General features: G+C 39.0%; 3 protein-coding genes across 4 annotated transcripts; 2 read left to right on the forward strand and 1 right to left on the reverse strand.

Annotated features, from left to right (window-relative positions):
* Positions 1–381: 381 nt before the first annotated feature.
* LOC103404223 (transcription factor GTE8) lies at positions 382–5,234 on the forward strand. 2 transcript variants are annotated; one of them, XM_008343119.4, is made up of 11 exons: positions 382–714; positions 1,133–2,369; positions 2,460–2,508; positions 2,609–2,740; positions 3,037–3,095; positions 3,268–3,340; positions 3,929–4,009; positions 4,136–4,251; positions 4,364–4,430; positions 4,631–4,761; positions 4,853–5,234. In XM_008343119.4, exons 2-11 carry the CDS (start codon positions 1,167–1,169, stop codon positions 5,144–5,146), a joined length of 2,205 nt encoding a protein of 734 aa, XP_008341341.3. In that variant the 5' UTR covers positions 382–714; positions 1,133–1,166; the 3' UTR covers positions 5,147–5,234. The 2 variants fall into 2 exon arrangements, with proteins under 2 accessions (XP_008341341.3, XP_008341342.3); XM_008343120.4 differs by having other exon boundaries at positions 395–714; positions 1,138–2,369.
* A 525-nt stretch (positions 5,235–5,759) lies between these two features.
* On the forward strand, positions 5,760–7,219 carry LOC103404224 (TLC domain-containing protein At5g14285). The gene has a single exon (XM_008343121.4). The coding sequence runs from the start codon at positions 6,152–6,154 to the stop codon at positions 6,938–6,940; it is 789 nt and encodes a 262-aa protein (XP_008341343.3). The 5' UTR covers positions 5,760–6,151; the 3' UTR covers positions 6,941–7,219.
* A 2,293-nt stretch (positions 7,220–9,512) lies between these two features.
* On the reverse strand, positions 9,513–12,591 carry LOC103404225 (lysine histidine transporter 1-like). Its single transcript, XM_008343122.4, has 8 exons — positions 12,403–12,591; positions 11,914–12,107; positions 11,269–11,652; positions 10,655–11,048; positions 10,455–10,560; positions 10,140–10,231; positions 9,946–10,014; positions 9,513–9,837 (listed from the first exon to the last, which is right to left on the reverse strand). The coding sequence occupies exons 1-8, from the start codon at positions 12,442–12,444 to the stop codon at positions 9,739–9,741; spliced, it is 1,380 nt and encodes a 459-aa protein (XP_008341344.3). The 5' UTR covers positions 12,445–12,591; the 3' UTR covers positions 9,513–9,738.
* Between the last annotated feature and the right edge of the window lie 6,276 nt (positions 12,592–18,867).

The following is an 18,867-nucleotide window of genomic DNA, read 5'->3' on the forward strand; positions in this document are numbered from 1 at the left end:
TCGGTAGTTTCGGGATTAGTCAAGTATGGTACAAACAAGTTTATTTAATTGGACTGGGCTTTTATGTATCTGTTCCCCCAATGTATTTGGATTACTTTGACTTCCTTTGTGTTGACCTGTAACCTTCTATCAGACTAATTAAATTATCATTTCAGACCAAAAAAAATTATAACTGCATTTACCAATCAGTAATAAGTACAATATTTCCAACTTCCATTGATTATAGTGAGCAGAGTAATTTAAAGCATAATTTTGCTATAAAAAAAACGCGCTTAATCAGATCCAACGGTTGAAATACCAAATTTTCTGAATAGTAGGTTTCATCCAAGGGTCGACACGGCGACACCTGTTTTAATAGATAATTAAATCAGAAGGCTTAACAGTCAGGGCAGTCGATATTCTCCCTGTAACTTTTCTTTTTGGTCCTATTATTTTCTTAATTCGTGCGCTTTGCTCTGCGGGAAAGAAAGAAACCTTGCATTCTTCAAGCTCGTCTTCTTCTTCGTCGCCTCGGGCGGGTACGGGTCGCGATCCGGTCACTGTTCAATTCGGGCTTTCTAGGGTTTCACCTCACTCAGCACGCTCCACCCCTCGCAGTTTCTCAGTCTCGTTGCTCTGAAGTTCTCGACCTCGATTTGTGATCGCGCAGAAGATTTCTTGTTTGATCGCAAGAGAGCTTTGGAATTCTAGTGGGCAGCTCAGCGATAGCTACAGGTATTTTTCTAGGGTTTGGGATAACCTTCAATCATGGGAATTTGTGCTTTATATAGTTCAATTTTGTCGAATTAGTTGCTGTTCAAGTTTTTAGGGTTTATATTCAATTTTGTCGAATTCTCACTTCTAGATGTAAAAATTGAGCTCTGGAACTTACCCAAGAATTAATGTTACTGTTGTAAACTTTTTGATGAATGCTTCTTCTTCTTCTTCGGATTTATCGTTCTATTTTTTTATTTTTTTTAAGGTAATTTAAAATGAAGCTCTTCTAAGTTGTGTTCTTCGTATGTGTTTTTTCGTATCGAAAAGTAATCATTTTGGCGGTTAAATTGGAGACGAACTTGAATTATTGCTCCTTCCTATGCAACCTAACGGACCCCTTTTTGTTTAACTGGAAAATCACTGTTCTGGTATAAAGAATAGTGCTAGGAGATTGTTTGGGATATTTGGTGATGGCCAAGAAGAACAAGAACCCGGGAAGGGGAGGGTACTATGGCGGTGCATTTGAGCAGGCTGGTGAATGCTCGGGTAGCTCAGGGAGAATCGACGCAGAAGTTACTGGCTCGGAGGATTCAAGTGCTCCTACGAGGAAAAGTATTAGTTTGAATTCTAGTAACCGCGACAGTTTTCGTGTGCCCATACAAATTCTTCCCTTGTCAAACATGTTGTCATCAGAGAGGAAGGATTTGATACATAGGTTGAGAATGGAACTTGAACAGATACGAATACTTCAGAAAAAAGTTGAAATGCATAAAACCAATGGTGTTGCAGTGTCCTCTTCTAGTGATATCATCAGCAATGGCCAGAATGGGCCGCATGTCGATAGTTTTAGAAAGTCGTCGACATTGACTTCTGTGTCGGGGAAAAAACTGAATCTTGGGGCTCCAAAAGCACAGACACGGAATCCGGAACCTTCTGGGAGGTTTGACTCTACCACTGCTAGTGCGATTCTTATGAAACAATGCGAGGCACTATTGAAACGGTTGATGGCCCATCAATCCAGTTGGCTTTTCAAGGAACCTGTTGATGTGGTGAAGTTGAACATTCCAGATTATTTCACTGTTATCAAACATCCAATGGACTTGGGTACAATAAAGAGCAAGATAGCTTCGGGATCTTATTCATCCCCGTTGGAGTTTGCTGCTGATGTAAGGATGACCTTCACCAATGCTATGACCTACAATCCACCACAAAATAAGGTCTATGCCATGGCTGATACTCTTAGTAAATTTTTTGAAGTCAGGTGGAAAACCATTGAGAAAAAACTGCCCAAGGCTGATTCCCAACCACCGCCAACTAAATCTGGTCCTCGCGAAGGCATGGAAACTTCTAAACCATTGCCCCCCTCAAAAAAGAGGACTATCACGTCAGTGCACAATGAAGTCAAGTCTGAGCCTCCTAAGCGAGTAATGACAACAGAGGAGAAGCTCAATCTGAGCAGAGAACTGGAGTCTTTGCTTGGAGAGATGCCGTTACACATCATTGATTTCTTGAAGGAGCACAGTTCAAATGGAAAGGACACTGGAGAGGATGAGATTGAGATTGATATCGATGTTCTAAGTGATGATACTTTGTTCACCTTACGGAGGCTTTTAAATGAGTATTTGCAAGAGAAACGAAAGAACCATGCAAAGGCTGAACCTTGTTCAATGGAGGTATTAGCTCGACCTCACCTTTTTCCTATTCCTGGAATCAAAGTAGATTAATATATGCCTGAAACATACATTGTTGTCACTATATTGCAGCTTGTCAATGAATCAGGGTTGAGCAATTCATCCATGCAGCCATGTAAAGGTCATATTCTTCTTTATCTACTTTTGCATATATAAGTGCCGACTTCAGTTTTAGAATGTTTGAAACACTTGGTTCCCCCTTTCACTATATGCATTTGTAGGGAATGATCCGGCTGATGAAGATGTTGATATTGGTGGAAATGAGCCTCCTGTCTCAAGCTATCCTCCTGTGGAGATAGAAATGGATACTGGCCATAAAAGTAGTAAAGCCATCAACTCAAGCAGCTCCAGTGGTAAGTTGAGTTTGTCAACTTTTTATTTCTCCAATTTCATGCATTAAATTGTATAATTTTTTAGTTTTAATTAGATGGAGAGGAGAAAAAAAAAAAAAATAGAGTAGGGCTTGTTGGAGCAAATATTTTGTTTCTCAAATTCATGCACTAAATTATTTAGTGTTCAAGTTTTGACTTAACTTGAGGCCAACAAATAAATAATTAAATAAAGACTGCATGCTTGCAAAAGAGTCATGATTTTATTTCCTGAGTTTCAAAAACACTAAATAATTTTTTATCTTGTGTATGTTTTACAGATTCAGATTCTAGCAGTTCTTCTGAGAGTGAATGTGATGATGTGAAGGCTGCAAGTCTGGTAAATGAGCATAAGCTGTCTGAAATTTTATGTTAAATACATCAAATCAATTTTTCTGCACCTCTCATGATGGATGGTTTGTGAACTATTGAGTTTGTTTGGTAAAATAGTGTATGGGTACTGGGTAGTGGTTTGACTGACGGACCTGACATCATACTTAATTCTTCTTCAGGTACCAGAAACTGTGAGTTCTGGAGCTCATTTAGATGTAAAGACAACAATTGATAATCCCCTCGAAGGAAATCGTGAGTAATTTTTTTAATAAAATCACATTCCTGTTTTCATTCTCTTGGTGTTGCATGAAGTATTTTTGATATACAGTTTCCAGTCCATAAATGAGAAACACAGGGTGGGTCGAAAATATAATACGTAGTTATAGAAGATAATAGGGAATCTTTTGACAATGTCTTGGGCAAGAAATCTAATTTAAACAGGATCATGAATAGAGAGGAAGTACCTTCATGCTTAAATAGAGGCGTGTTTGGAAGAGCGTATCATGTTTTGTGTTGCAGATGCATAACATCTGATCATCTATTTTTTAAGAGACATCTGATCATCTATTATTTATAATAAACATGGTTTTTTTATTTTTTATTTTTTTTATCTATAATAAACATGATCTCTTATATGCCGCCCTTCGATCATCTATTACAATATTCAGCTTAATGATGGGGATTGAATTTAGTCCGTTTGGGACTCTCAATCATTTTAATAACCATCTTGGTTGTACTCTAACTAGTGACATGGTTTAGACTTCTCTGAGGTGTGATTGTATTTATGGATTTTGAATTACTTGTTGATGATTAAATTTTCTTATCCATGGGATCTTACAGAGTCTGATAGTGGGTTGGATCAAGTTGAACAAAGTTCCCAGCAGAAGCCAAGTCCTGTTGAGTCAGATTGTTGCCAGCATGGTAAGCCGAAGAGTTTATTTCATTTAAAAGAAAATTAAGTTTAAAAAAAAAAAAAAAAAAAAAAAAAGTAGCTGTGCTGTTGGTTTTGTGGTAGCATCTCATAGTTCATCTCTAAAAAAAATGTAGGAGACAGTGCTCCCCAAGAGAGGCCAGTCTCCCCCGAGAAGCAGTACAGGGCTGCTCTATTGAAGAATCGTTTTGCTGATACCATTTTAAGGGCACGTGAGAAAACACTTAATCAGGTGGGTTACAAAGTCACGCTACTTGTGTACTTAGTGTGTTTGTATGAAACCATTTTGCAAGTATTTTCTACTCTGGATGTGATCCGGTGCAATTTGATCTGGCTGAGATCAGGGTGATAAAGGAGATCCGGAGAAATTGCGGCGCCAGAGGGAGGAACTTGAACTGCAACGGAAGAAAGGTGGAGATCTTTACGCTTAAACTTTTACTTTTCTGCTTGCATCAATTCCTTTTTTGTGTGCATGTTTTGTATGGGTTTGGTGGCATAAAATTTTGCAACGATCATTTGATTGCAAACCATGTTCATACATCTCCTATAGTTTAGTAAACTGAAATGTCTGTTCGTATGTATTTGTGTATTTTGTTGCAAAATATGAGCAGAGAAAGCACGGTTACAAGCGGAAGCTAAGGCTGCTGAGGATGCTCGAAGGCGAGCGGAAGCAGAAGCTGCAGCTGAGGCTAAACGGAAGAGGGAGCTTGAGAGAGAAGCAGCAAGGCAGGCATTGCTGCAGGTAAATCGCCAAACCTCCTCATATGTTGCATACATACTACCCCTCTAGTATCTGTGGATCTTTATGGGGAAATTGTTTGCGTTGTGTACAGATGGAAAAGACTGTTGAAATCAACGAGAACTCTCGGTTTCTTAAAGATCTGGAGATGCTTAGAACTGCCCCTGCAGAGCAGCTACCGAGCTCTGTAGACGAAACGAGCCCCGATCACTCGCAGGATGGCTTAGGCGGCTTTAACTTTGGAGGGAGTAACCCGTTGGAACAACTTGGCTTGTACATGAAAGACGATGATGAGGAGGAAGACGCCGAGCCTGTTAGTGTTCCTCCAGGTACTGTAAATGCTTCTCCGAGTCCTGTAAATGATATAGAAGAGGGAGAAATTGATTAAATCGTTTGCTGCTTTTGTACTCATGGACGAAACAAAGAAGTACGAAATAGAATATTTTGATATGAAAAGAGGATTAAAAAAGAAGAAATGTCTGCGTACTTTTGTCGTTGATGCTTTTTTGGGTACTTTACCATCCATCCCTTGATGCCATCCAAAGGCCAGAAAGAACCTTTTTTTTTTTTTTTTTTTTCCGGTGACCGTTTCAACGAGGAATTCTACCGGAATTCTACCGTTCGCCGGATCGGATAACAGAGGTGCATGTAAGACTATTTTAGACTCATTGGTATGAGAAATTGAACCCGAATTTGAATTCCCGTTCACATGAGGCCGGTGCTCGACCCTCGCACTTAAAACTATCTCCAAAGACAAAATTTACAAGTTAAAAATACACGTATTTGATTACAGATGTTGTGGTGCAAGTTATAACATCTCTAATGCAAAATTGCAAAGAAAATCAAATTTGACTTTTAAGTATCGAGAACGGTAATTTTGTAGATTGCATAATGTGATGATTGATGATTAGATGCATCTATTTAAATATGATAGATCACGTGATCTGGCGTTTAATGATCTGACATTTTATGGTTAGATACATTTTGTAATGATATAAACAAAGAATTCAACTATCAATTACCACATCATCCGATTTACAAAATATAACTCAAGTTGATGTGTCTTTAACATCACCACTATGAATTGGAGAGGCACTAAGTCAAACAAAGTTTAAAAGCCCCCAATCGTCCTCGTGAACATAACGATTTACCAAATCGCTTCGTACAAATAAACAATAAAATAGAGTTAGCGGTTCAACACCGCACCGAATTTTTATGAACTTTCTCGAACTCGAACGCAGTCAGTCAGTCTCAGGAGTCGCACTGACACACCCACACCACACCAGTCGTTGTCCCACTCGCCATCCCAAACAACGCAATTCTCTATAAATCAAACCCTCTCTCCGTTTCCCGTAATCTTCGTCAAAGCCCTTTGATTTCGTTTCCATCTCAGATGGAAACCCAAAACCCAATCCACTCCCCGCCGTCGCCGTCGCTGTCGCCGTCGTCATCTCTCCAATTCCCATGCCTCCCCATCTTCTTCCTCATGTTCTCCATCGTCTACCTCATTGCCTACTTCATCGTCTTCCGAACTTGGAGCCCTAAGATCCGACCCGAAGCCTCCAGCTGCCTAATCTCCCTCGCCCACGGCACCCCCGCCGTCGTTCTCTCCACGTACGCCATCCTCTCCGACCCCGCCACCGGATTCGCCGCCCCCAACACCCTTTTCCAGAACTCCGTCCTCGATTACAGCGTCGCCTACTTCCTCACCGATCTCCTCCACTACCTCGTCTTCTTCCCCAGCGACGTCCTCTTCATCGGCCACCACCTCGCCACGCTCTTCGTCTTCCTAACCTGCCGCTACGTCGCCTCCCACGGTGCATTCGCCATTCTCTCCCTCCTGATCCTCGCCGAGGTCACCAGCCTCTGCCAGAACGTCTGGACGCTCGCCAACGCCAGGAGAAGCGACTTGAAGTTTGCAGCTAAGCTGTATGATCTATTGTCTCCTCCTTTTTACATTCTGTATTCGATTGTTCGTGGCTTTGTGGGTCCGTATTTCGTGTACCGAATGGGGGCCTTTTACATCAGCGGCGCCGCCGACGGATTGATTCCGCGGTGGGTTTGGGGTTCCTGGATTGTGGTAGTGATGGCCGCCATTTCTGTCAGCATTTTGTGGATTTCGAATCTCTGGGTCGAATTGTTTAGAGCCAGGAGTGGCGAATTGGAAAAGAAAGCTAGATAAAACCCAAGATTTTGGGTTTTGGGGTTTTGTTTTTCACCAATTAGAAATTTGAAATTGAAGATTTGAGCTGTTTCTCAAAGCTTAATAACAATTTGGGTTGTTCTTATTAGTGGTTATATATGTAACAATTTGCAACATGTATTCTTAATCACAGTTTCATAGTCCTTTAATTAAAATGTTTGTTACAATTTGCTGAGCGCAGTGACGTTCTAGGATTTATAGAGCCGTTTATTTGGAACATGTATTCTTAATCATAGTTTCATAGTCTCTTCTTTCAAATTTTTGTTACAATTTGCTGGTTTCTGTATAGGTTTGCTTGAATTCACTTCACAAAACGACGTTCTAATCTACTCTAACTTACGAGAAGGGTTTTGAACAAGGGGCGAGCACACTATTGTGCCTAACAGACATAACCCACGTCTACGTATGCATCAATTATTAGGAAGGAAATGAATAAGTTGATACCCTTATCTTCTAGTTGAAGCAGGCCAACCACCAAACCTATTGAATAGGTTGAAGCGTTGAAGCAACCCAAAATTTTGACTTTCTTTCTTCAGCAATATTCTTATTCCTCCCAACTGCTTTGGTTATGGTCGAACTTTCGGGCCCTGTTTCGCTGTCATGCTGCATTTTGGTGAGATCGTCGACATTCAACCATGCCAGTACTTGGTTGGCTGTCGACATACCAAAGAAAGAGAGGTGGAAAACCCGATTTTCATATCTTTCGTGGTACTTATTCCTCACAAACTGTACTGGTTTGAGTGCCAAAAGTTTGTTAATTGTAGAAGTGGCAGTCCTTGGCCTGAAGTATGATATTCCGTAAACCTCCGATAGGCGATAGGATCATCAGTAGGACGCCGAGTGTAATGCAAATCTGAAATCGAGGACACCAAATATTATGGAGGTCTGGTTTTACCACCATTGAACGAAAGAAGTTGCGTACGTACCCAGTTAATAAACCGAGATAGGCTAAACTTGCGCGGTTTCTTGATGGCAAGCCATATGACACACGGGGAGCTTGAAGAGAGAAATCAAACGGAGACTGAGTGAGTGAGATTTGAACTTGGATTTGACTGCAATTTAAGAGACGGACTTAGGACTTCCATAGTGTGATGCTGGGGAATAAGCAAATCCTCCGAGCAATCCCATGAGACCACCGAAGAAGGGAAAGGTCATTCCGACGACCATTGTGAACGCTGAAATGCAACACACGAAGAACATCGATTCAGATGATGTAATACACTCAGTAATCACATAACGCCGTCCCAAGAGTGTAGGTCAGTCCGTTATCAAACTTACCAACGTATATATTCCTGGTAACGACCAACACCGCGGTTTCTATCATGTCAAATGCTGGCATTGCAAATAACTGCAATGCAACAAGATTTGTTTAAAATCCGATTGAATGACCAAGTTTACCAAGAGCTGTCGACACCAACTTTGCATACGCGCTGCTGAGGCACCGCAATTCAGAAGCCAAGCTTTATGCCAAGGCGTGTTGCCCTAGTTCTTGGTTCCTATCGAACCGCTTTCCAGGAACCCTTTCATGTATCTAAACAATTTGCCATTACGTGAATAAAGCGATCACCTCTGAGAACACCATTACAATTTACAACACATCCAGGACGCCACAGATGAATGAAACAAGCAATTAAAAATTTGTCCGAGGTTTAGTATAGTTGGTTAAGGCAGTGTGCTTGCTGAATGTACCATCCGAGATAAGGACACAGGCTGAACGTACCATCCGAGATTGGACATGGCAAAGGGAAGACTTAGGACACCAGCTCCAACCATGGAGTTGACATTGTGGAAAGTTGAGTACGTACCACCATTTTGCGTTCCTTGAAGAAGTAATTGGAAGCCAATCATATATTGCCTTCCGCCTCCTTATCTTTTCCTCATCAATGATTGCTTCTCTCGTTTCTCGTCCACCAGCGATTGAGTACACAATTCCTAAACAAAATTGATTCACAAGCCAAATGTATGTCACCCAAATGAATCAAAATCAGAGAGAGAGAGAGAGAGAGAGAGACTTACATTGCTGGGGATGGAAGAATTTTAGGGTCGGAGCTTGAACTCCCATTGCTGCAGAGAACAGATAAGGCTTTGGCTTCGAGTCTAGCAGGAATTGAAGAATTTTTGTTTGCTAGTTTTGTCCAACGAATAAGCCATTCGGCCATAGTTGATTTGTTTGAGCTCACTTGATGTTGATATTTTTTTTTTGTTTGCTTTGGTGCCGGAAATTATTCTTGGGCAAAAAAGATAGTTCAATTGATGTGTGTGTATTGTACGATGCCATTGTTGATTGAATGCTATAAGAAAACCTGACTAGTTATAACCACGGCTATTAATTGCACAGAATAAAGTACAATGTAGGCCTATCGCAGAAGATTGAGAGACTCGAGAACATAATGGCGGAAAAATGCAAGTTTCTTTGCATGCTTTTGGGTTTAAGGTTTGGATAGATTTTAGTTTTATATGGCTGAAAGTTTATATATATTAGCTTTCAAGATGTCACAAGAGTCATGTCCCAATGTAACATTGTTCTTCTCACCAGTGTCCAGCAAATATATGCAATCCACTAAAGTGATATCTCTATTCATTGGTGCTGAATATAAATGAATCAAGGTTCTGAGTTTATGCATACACATACTGACATACAACACAAAAATACACACCGAGATGACTTGTTACATAAGTTTTTCTTTTGGTACTTATTCGTAACTTATGCTTGCATTTCCATATCTACTGCATTGAACTTCAGGGCAAAGTACTTGTGTTTGTGCCAAGTTTGTTACTTATTTGTAGAATTTGTAGGTACTGGCTTGAATTATGATACTCCTCAACCCTCCAATAGGTGATAGAGTCATCAGCATGACGCCGAGAGTAATGCAAATCTGCAATTTAAGGAAGCCGATTTAGAAATGAAGATGGTTATGGAAAGAGTGATGTTATTAGCACTCCGAAAAAACATGTAAGAATAGAATATGAACAAACACACGTACCCAGTTAATAATCCAAGATAGGCTCCACCTGCGCGGTTTCTTGATGGCAAGCCACATAACGCAAGGGAGCTAAAGAATGAAATCAGATGGAGATCGTGAATCAGTGAATGAATAGGTTAGGTTAGACTATACTATCGCTTGAACAAAGGAAAAGTAAAACTTTTTGACTGCAAAGAAAGAGATTAAGGACTTACAAAGTATGTTGTCGGGGAAAATGCAAATCCTCCAAAGAATCCTAGAAGACCACCGAAGAAGGGGAAAGTAATGGCGACGAACATTGTGAAGGCTGAAAACAATCACACACGATCAAATCATATATTCAATATTGTTTGGGAAACGACAAACGTAACACCTTTTCCCCCTTTTGCACGCCATGTATATCACTTTTTCCTTATTCTCCTTTAATTTGTTCAATCTAAAGATCATAAATAAATAAATACGGTGTGCATGGAGAGAAAAGAGTCAAGTTATGGCGGTCACTCTACTCGATGAGGACCTGAACTACTTACCAACATAGATATTCCGGGAAACAAAGCGGAGGATTAGGGTAGGCCTGAAGTGCAGTTTCTTCACCAACAAGGTCTCTATCATGTCAAATACTGGCATTGCATATAGCTGCATTGCAATATGGTAACACAGCAAAACCAAGAATATTTGATTAAAATCCAATTGAAATTTACCAAGATCAAATATTCTAGTAAAAATTTACCTGATAACTTCCAATGACATGGACGACAACAAACATGTTTGCAGTTATGATGAGCCACTCAGGTTTCTCTAACGAGATGAGGATATTGTCCTCCACTGCGTTCCCAAAAGTGTAATATCCAATGAGAGCCACTGGAAAGTAGCACAAGGCCACGACGAGGTAGGCGAACACAACTCCTCTCCACATAGGCTTCTTCGATGGCTTTTCGGGCGTCGAAGGGATTGTTGCTTGGATCTCCAAAACCACATTGTGGCCTGCATAGGCAAAAGCTACGTCCCCCAAGGCAGTGAAGAAGTTGAAGACTGTTCCTGGAGTGCTACTGGCTTTATACCCGTATGCTACATCCGGCTGAACACCCTTGTGGAGGGAAGCAGTCCATGCAATAGTAGAGTAACTGAAATCAAAATCAAGAGAGAATGAGTTTAAGAATCTCTGTGCTTCCCATAGTTCTACTTTCATTGTTGTATACTCAATTACATGCGCGGAACATGGGAGGATAGACAAATTCGTGTTGAGAATACTGATTTGCATTCCAAAGTACTTGCCCAGCGCGTACGTGACACTATTTGACAGAAAATTCAGCTAACTCAATACTTTTTAAATTAATGATGTACCTTAATGACATGACTGCTGCAGCTAACGAAACGCCGGAGATGGAGTTGAAGTTGGGGAGATGGGCGAGGACAAAATGACAGGAGGCAAAGATCATTATGAAGTAGGTGAGTTTGATCGGATCCTTGTCTTTCTTCACCGTCTTGTAAACTTTCTGCAGCGAGTTTCCCCCCGTGACCATATACACAATGTCCACACCAACTTCACATATGAGCTGTTGGGGCACCACAATCCAAAGCCCTAGCTTTTCACCAAAGGCATGTTGCCCTAGCTCATGGTACCTATCAAACCTCTTTCCGGGAACCATCTCATGCATCTCAACCATTTGCCATAAAGTGAATAGAGTGATCACCCAAGATAGTACAAGAATCACACAACCAGGACCCCTGAAAAATTAAATAAGCAATTAAAACCTTATCAGTCAGTTAGGCTAGTTGGCCAGGACAGTGTGTGCCTACTCTTGCATCTGAATTTGAAATTCTTTCCCGTAGATTATAATAGTTTGAAATATCATTAAAAAACAAGGCCAATGACTTTAAAACTCATATTTTAGCTTCCTGCAGCACTTCTGTAAGCAAAGATAAAATTATAAAGTATTTAGTTCGAAGTGCACTAGACTAAAAGGGGAATGAGAAAAGTTGACATACCATCCGAGATTGGACATGGCAAAGGGAAGACTTAAGACGCCGGCTCCAACCATGGCGGTGACATTGTGGAAAGTTGAGTACCACCATTTTGCATTCCTTGAACCAGTGATTGGAAGCCACTCATCTATTTCCTTCTGCCTCCGTAGCTTATCTTCACCAATAATCTGTGATTGCTTGTTCCATTTCTCGTCCACCTGCGATTCAGTACACAATTCCAGAATTCTTAGAAAAATTAATTCACAAGCAGAAAATGATCCAAATGAATCAAAATCTAGTCTAATTACCTATGAGCATGTTCCAATAGGTTAGGTAAACCAGTTGGCAATAAGGAGAGTTTTCCCACTCGAAAAGTTAAGAAACCTTGCATAGGCTTATATGGGGTTGAGTCACTCCATTATTACCAACTAATTTTAGGTTAAACCTCAACTTCTTTAGGCGTGTGCGAGTAGCTATGGGGAGAGAGAGAGAGAGAGAGAGAGAGAGGCTTACATTGCTTGGGACAGAAGAACTTTGGTCGGTTGTATCTCCCATTGCTAGCTGCAGAGAGTAGTAGCTAAGGCTTTGGCTTCAAATCTTGCGGGAAATTGAGAATGCAAAATAAACATAAATGGGAAAGATGAAACGTATTATTTGTCGGAGGTGACAAGAATGTGAAGGTCCAGGAAACTCCGCCCACAATAGTTCGAGCTAATTTGAAATTGATATATTTGTTTGCTAGTTTTTTTCTAAGGAATTTATTCGGCCTGCACGCCAAGTTTCATCCAAATGCTAAATATCTAATTTAAAGTAATTATAGAATTACAATCTTATATGATATACTTGTTTTTTTTTGGTGGGAAAAGAAAATGACCTCCTTAAATATTTATATTATGAACATATTAATGCTTCTTTCTGCATTATTGACAAGTTGATGCAGGATTATATATGATTATATATATATTGGATACATATTTTGACACACGTTTTTGTTACTCCTATTTCATAATTTTTTTCAAGGATCTGAATGGTCTATATTGCAATTCATCATTTATAGATTATCTTTACGTAAAATTAGACAAATTCAAGATCATTAAGACATTAATTTGTAGTGAAAAAAATAGACAAATACGGTTCTATGAAGAAATACTAAATTTAATAAAATTGTCATATGACTTCAGATTTGAGAGAATTTTGGTAGACATAATATTTGAGGGATGACTAAAAGATAGATGGTTGGATCATTGAAATATATTACGGAGTGAGCCCACTAAATGTGTGTTAAAAATGTGTGTCCCCGCATCCTAACTTGTTTATATATATATATATATTATGTATTTAGTTTTTTTTAGGAAAATAAAATGTGTTTCAAGTCTTGGCTTGAGGTAAGTTTTCAATAGACCGTATTACCAAGCAGTTAAGTTTTATAAGTTTATATCCATTAGATGACAAGTAAGCAAAACAATATTTCCTCAATTGAATTATGATTGTTCATTTTTAGTACTACTAAGTAGTAAGGGCTTTTGAAGAAAAATTGCTTGGCTTAGTCAATTACGTTTGATTAGTTGGTTAATTAGGTGCTAATATAGCTATAGTAGTCTCCTACTTTGTTGCAAGATTAGTTGTAGCACAAGTTAGTTTATGACTTGCACTTGTTTCTCTTATTTAGTTATATGTGGCATCTATAATCATCATAATATTATTGTATCAAATCGAAAATACTCAAAAGTATGGGAGATAGATTTGCATGGAACAGAGATAAGTTAAAGTGACAATGTTTTAAATTAATCACATGTGAGAAATTTAAATCACATGGTGTCGTATTATTGATCTAAGATGTTATGGAGATGTCTAAGGGTTGTAAGTAAGTCTTTCTTATAGTGAGGGAAGCAGATTGATACTTCAATTGCATCATATCAAGATTATCTTGATTATTTATTATCAGTATAGTGAGACAATGCTGACAACATGATAAATTGATAATGGATGATATAATGCGACTATTTACGAAATTAGAAAAGGTCACTATAAAAAGGAAAGTGATAAAATGAGTCAACTGACAAACAACACAAAACATAAGTTACAGGGCAAGAAGAGTTTGAATGAGTCCGAAAGGTAAATTCTCAAGGTTTTTGGGGAATCATGACTCATGCATTGTTTGTCTGCCGGTAAGTAAAACATCGTCATTTCATATAAGTCATTCTCCGTCACATTGGGACAAGAGATTATAGTGTGCATATGAAGGGGAAACTGGCCTGCTTTGTTTGTATGGATGCACACTGCTGCTTCATTTGTTTATTGTACAAGATACAAAAAATTGGAAACCTCAGTTGTCACAGATATTCACAATGTTGCTTGCTGCCATTGACTTGAATCGTTGTACACTGCCTATAGGCCTTTTGTTGTCCGTGAAAGAGCCGAACCTAAATTAACTGTCAGATACTATTTCTTCCTTTCTTTTTTTAAAGAAAAAAACTCCTTATAGTTACAGCTGCATATCTATCTCATATACATAAACATAATCGACCTACCTGCCACTTGGGGAACGATGATATCTTCAAAGAAAAGTTGCAAAGGCCAAGCGGGCAAAATTGTTAGCTAGTATTTTTCCTTTTTTTTTTTTTGGAGTGTCCCCTAATCGGGCATAATAACAGTCGAGTTCAGAGGTTTTTCTTAAGACCAGTGATTTACGTGTTTTTTAAATATGAAATAGAATTTTGAAGAGCTTGTCAATGAAGAACTCCGGTTACTGATAATTTGGATATACGTCACATTATAACACTACAACACAACAATTCAGAAATTTCAAACCATCGTTAATAAATATATGAGAAAATGTATTGCACACCAAAGAGATTAAATTAACACCAAGCTACATAAGTAAAAAATGTAGTTCCCAAATGCTCTTTTCCTAAGCCCTATTAAGAGTAGTGCTAATTACACAAAAAACTAGATTTGTTCTCATGTATTTAGGATTTGATCAATCTTTATTAGAGAGATCAATTAAGAATGCAGAAAAACAAACACAAAAGAAAAAAAAAAAGAGATGATATTATACATATGCTAGGGAGTTTTAACGAAAAACCCGCGATACTGTTCACTTTAATGAAATGATGGATTTGCCCCTGTTTGATTTGTGTAATTTCATCTTTGCCAAAAGCTTCTAATTCATCCTATATTTCATTTTTTTTATCTGGTAAATTTTTTATGGATTTATGTCTTTTTTTTTGTGTGAATTCGAACTCGAATAGGTATTACGGAATTAGAAGCAAAAAGTTGATGAATTTTTTTTTTTTCGGTGTTTATGTTGGTCATCTGGATGAAAACTCTCCCCATAGGTCCAGAATCCTCTCAACCTTTTGTCCATTTTCTCGATTTATCTCTCTCTCTCGCAGAAGGTTTTTGCCGATAAAGGAACAAAAAGATATACCCCTTCAGTCGTCTCAATTAAACCCTCAGGATTTTTAGTTTGGTGAAAAGGGTTTTGTTCGTAAGCCCTTCATCCGTCGAAGTACGGCGAGTTCTCACTATGTTTTTCATTGGCTGCAATCTTGAAGTAAGCGTTTTTCACTTGCAGATGAGGTCATTTTCTTGGTTCCAAAGAACAAACACATGCTTTCAAAAAAAAAAAAAAAAAAAAAAAAAAAAAAACAAACACACAAGCTTTATAGCTGGAGGGGGAATGATAATATTATTACTGCAAGTCTGGAACGACGGTAGTGATTGTAAATGTAACTAAATCTATGAATTTGTATACAGAAATTCTAGAGAGAGATAACAACTTAGAGAGAAGAGAGAGAGAAAATGAATGTTCTTGATATATAATGCCTAAGTAATACAAGAGGTTGAGATATTTATACACTTACAACAACAAGGCTAACTGCCTTAACTAACACATCTTCTAATCTAATTACAAATGTCATCATCCTATACATCAATTTCTATACTCTATCATCCCCCCGCAAACTCATGCTGGGATGCACGAAGCATGAGATTGGTACAGTGAGTATGAAATAAAGGAGAACTCAAGCCTTTAGTCAGAATGTCAGCAAACTGCTCTTTGGACGACACAAACTGCACAGAGAGTTGTTTCTTTGCAACTCGTTCCCTCACAAAATGAACATCAATCTCAATGTGCTTAGTGCATTGATGTTGAACTGGATTAAAAGACAACGCAATGGCAGACAGATTATCACAAAACAAAACAAGTGTAGAGGGTAAAGGAACTTGCAAGAAAACTAACAGTTGCTGGATCCAGTCCAATTCTGCAGATATGGATGACAGGGCACGGTATTCGGCCTCTGTAGAAGATCGTGAGACTGTCAGTTGCTTCTTGGATGACCAGGAAATAGGATTATTCCCTAAAAACACAACCAAGCCAGTAGTCGACCGTCTGTCATTAGGGTCCCCTACCTAGTCAGCATCACTAAAGGCCTTTAATTGAAGCGATCCTCTATAATAACAGATGCCATGATGAAGGGTTCCTTTTAAGTACCTCAAGATTCGTTTAACTGCTGTAAAGTGGGCAACCATAGGTGATTGCATGAACTGAGCCACTTGATGGACAGAGAATGCTATATCAGGCCTTGTAAACGTAAGGTACTGTGAAGCACCTACCACACTTCTGTACAAAGTAAGATTGGTATATGGATCACCATCATCCTTAAGAAGTCTGTTATACGGCAAACAAGGAGTGTCACAAGGTTTTGCATCTAGCATCTCTGTTTTGGTGAGAAGATCCAACACATATTTCGATTGAGACAAGAATAAACCAGTTGCAGTTCTTGAAATTTGAATGCCAAGAAAGAAATGCAAATCCCCTAAATCCTTGATGTCAAACTCAGTTGTTAATGCAGTAATAACCTGTTGTATTGATGCAGATGCACTCCCTGTGATGATAATATCATCCACATAGAATAGGAGAATGACAATACCAGAATCAACCTTTTTTACAAACAAAGAAGAATCCGAATAAGTGTTTTGGAACCCCAAGTGAGGCAGGAATTTTGTGAATCTATCATTCCAAGCTCTGGGAGCTTGCTTGAGTCCATATAGTGATTTGTGTAGTTTGCAAACTAGATGAGGATGATTAGCATCTTCAAACCCAGGAGGCTGAGCCATGTACACTTCTTCTTCTAAAATGCCATGTAAAAAGGCATTTTTGACATCTAATTGTCGAAGGGACCAACCAAACTGAGCTGCAAGAGCGAAGACTAACCTAACAGTTGTAGGTTTAACCACAGGACTGAACGTTTCCCCATAGTCAATTCCAGGTTCTTGACTGAACCCTTTAGCTACTAATCTAGCTTTATGTCTTGCAATAGTACCATCAGAATGTCTCTTGATCTTGAAGATCCACTTGCACCCCACCAAATTCTTTGAGGAAGGTAATACCACCAGATTCCAGGTACCTTGTGTATGCAAAGCACTGATTTCCTCTTGCATAGCCTTAAACCAAATTGGATTCTTAATTGCAGATTTGTAGGAAGTTGGTTCAATGAGAGACAAATCAGTACCCTCAGACTCCTGAACAGTAGCTAACAAAGCTCTTTTCTTGATAATTCCACTCTTGCTCCGAGTTTGCATAGGATGTAAATTGAGTGATGGAACCTCCAGTACCACTTGCAAAGTATCAGGATGAAATTGTGCGGCTGGAACTTAAGAATGAGGAGAACCATTGACAAGTGCCACAGGAGGTTGAGAAGTAGTAAAAGCAGTAATGGATTGAGATGATAGTGCTGATGATGTAATTGGAGAGAGTGATATGGTAGAAGTACCAGGCAAATTGGAAGAGGCATGATTTGATTGTGATGGTAGGGGAGCAATAGGTATAGATACAACAACATTATCAGGGGAAACAATAGGTACTGGACTGTGGATGGTAGAACTAAGGTGTGATGAGTTATGATGTACCAACAAGTCTGTGTATGGGAATTGAGACTCATCAAACACTACATGCCGTGATATGTATAGTCTCTGTTTAGAAACCTCATAACATATATACCCTTTATAGTTGGTAGCATACCCTAGGAAAATACACTTGGTGGTTTTAGGTTGCAGCTTAGAGTCATTATAAGGCTTTAATAATGGATAACAAGTAAATCTAAATGATCTAAGATGGGAAATGACAGGCAAAAGCCCAAACAATAGTTCAAATGGAGAATGATTGCCTAGGACTAGAGTGGGCATTCTATTGATGAGGTATATGGCTGTTTGACAAGCATAGGACCAAAACATGGTAGGTAATCTAGCAGTTTGTAAAAGGGTCACAGTTGTTTCAATGATATGCCTATGCTTTCTCTCAGTTAGGCCATTTTGCTTGGGTGTACATGGACATGATTTATGATGTGTAATTCCTTTGGCAGTAAGAAATGACTGAAATGCTTTACTGACATACTCTCCCCCTCCATCACTTTGAAGAGTTTGAATAGTAGTTGCCAACTGAGTAACAACAAAGGAATAGAATGCAACAAATTTGGCAAAGACATCAGATTTATTTATTAATGGGAAAATCCAGCAGTATCTTGTACACTCATCAATAAAGGTCACATAATACTTGTAACCATCAATTGAGACAGAAGGGGCTGGACCCCAAAGGTCACTGTGAACTATAACAAAGGGTTTTACAGACTTATTGGGACTTATAGGAAAAGGAAATTTACAAAACTTTCCTTCCAAACAACTAGAACACATGATAGGTAACGATGGTTTTTGGACAGGGAATATTAGCTTGTTTTAATATCAAAGAGACAATAGAATTGGATGGATGGCCTAGTTTATTGTGCCAAGTAGTAGAGTGAATGTGCTGACCGAAAAATGCTTTAGCTTGGAACGATACTGAGGTGGATCCATGAGAAGTGGCTGAAAGATAGGGAATTGGGTATAGTCGATTACTGCATACTTCTTTGTAAATGATCCTTCATGTGGCCTTGTCCTGAATCCAGAAGCAAAAAGCATAAAAAATTATCCAGCAATTGT

This window comes from Malus domestica, chromosome 17 (assembly GCF_042453785.1).
Source record: "Malus domestica chromosome 17, GDT2T_hap1".
NCBI lineage: Eukaryota > Viridiplantae > Streptophyta > Magnoliopsida > Rosales > Rosaceae > Malus > Malus domestica.